The 1452-nt window shown below is 76.7% G+C and overlaps 1 protein-coding gene across 1 annotated transcript in view; it reads right to left on the bottom strand.

The window, feature by feature from the left end:
• Window positions 1-247: 247 nt before the first annotated feature.
• Window positions 248-1452, bottom strand: part of MNEG_16502 (hypothetical protein) — a gene marked incomplete at both ends in the record, with an annotated part of 2396 nt that continues 1191 nt past the window's right edge. Inside the window, 2 exons of the mRNA XM_014035028.1 lie at window positions 248-254; window positions 322-1308. Coding sequence (XP_013890482.1) covers window positions 248-254; window positions 322-1308 — 994 coding nt within the window. The remainder of the gene's footprint in view (window positions 255-321; window positions 1309-1452) is intronic.

The following is a 1452-nucleotide window of genomic DNA, read 5'->3' as shown; positions in this document are numbered from 1 at the left end:
CCCCCGCCAGGCGGCCCGCCGGCGCTGCCGGTTGCCAGGAGCGGCGGCGGCGCGCGCGCGACGGGCGACGTTGGGGCGGACAGCCGCGCAAGGGGAGGCGACGCCGCGCCTCGCCGCGGGGGCGACAGCAGGGGCCGCCGCGGGTCGTGCTGCGCGCCCGCGGCGGCGAGCAGGTGCGCGCCCGCGGCCGCCGCCGCGGGCACGCCCGTCATCGACGCAGCGCTGCTGCCGCCGCTGTGGGTCATGGTCAGCAGCTGGCTCAGCACTTGGTCGAGCGACATTTCCCCGCCGCGGCTGTTGTTGAGGTTCAAAGACAGCGACATCGGCTGGGCGGAGCCGAACAGGCTCGACCCCAGCATGGGTCCCAGCTGGCTGGGAAACTCTATCGATGGCATCGGCTGCGCCTGCGACAGCGGCGGCGACCCCCGCCGCCGGCTCTGCTGGCGCAGCGGCCGGGGATGCAGGCCCGGCGGCGCCTGCGCGAGCGTGGGCGCGGGCGAGAAGGAGGGCGCCTCTTCTCCGAGGCCGTCCTCCTCGTTGCGGCTGTCCAGCAGGCCGGACAGCTGCAGCTGCCCAGAGTTGAGCGACAGCCCCAGGCCGCCCCAGATGCTGGCAGCGTGCTCGTCCAACCCGCCCGCCGACGGCGACGCCGGCGCGGCGGGCGCGGCAGCGCCGGCGGCGGCGGGCGCGGTGGTACCGAGCGTGCGGACGGCGACGGCTTCGAGTGCGCGCACCGCCTCGCCCGGGGCTTGCTGCTGCTGCTGCTGAGGCTGCTGCTGCTGCTGCTGCTGCTGCTGCTGCAGAAAGGGTTCCGGCTCTCCCTGTTGGGGCTGCAGCTGGGGCTGCTGCTGCTGCTGCGGCGGCGGCGGCGGCTGCTGATGGGTGGCCCCTGTCACCGCGACTGCTTCGGCTGCAATGCTCCTGACCTGTGCCTCCCCGCTTGCTCCCGCCGCCGCCACCACTGCCGTCCCCCCACCCATCACCAGGTCCTCCCCCACTTCTGCAGCGGCCGCCGCCGCCGCCGCCGCCGCGGCGTGCGGCACAGTCAGCTGCCTCAGCAGCTCCTCAAGCGCCGCCGCCTCCTCCGCCGTCAGCCCCGCCGGCGCTGGCGCCTCCGGCTGGCTGGTGGCGCCGGCGTTGCTCTTGGCGCGCTTCAACTTGCGGCCGGGGGGCGCGCCAGAGTCGGCGCCGCCGCCGTCCTCGTCAGCGTCCTCGTCGGCGGCGCCGCCGCCCCCCGCGCGTTCGTCGCTCTCCTCTTCACCCGGGGACGACTCGTCATGTCGCCACGCCCGCGCCGCCCGCCGGGCGCTGCGTCTCCGAGGCGCGCGTGCGCGGGGCTCGTCCGGCGCCGCCGCCGCCGCAGCGACGCCGCCTCCCGTGCGTTCGTCGTCTTCCTCTTCACCCAAGGACGACTCGTCGTGCTGCCACGCCCGCGGCGCCTGCCGTGCGCCA

The sequence above is a fragment of the Monoraphidium neglectum genome, assembly GCF_000611645.1.
Source record: "Monoraphidium neglectum strain SAG 48.87 unplaced genomic scaffold scaffold06436, whole genome shotgun sequence".
NCBI classification, from domain to species: Eukaryota; Viridiplantae; Chlorophyta; class Chlorophyceae; order Sphaeropleales; family Selenastraceae; genus Monoraphidium; species Monoraphidium neglectum.
The sequence above is the reverse complement of the archived record's forward strand: the minus strand, read 5'-3'. Positions and strand labels throughout refer to the sequence as shown.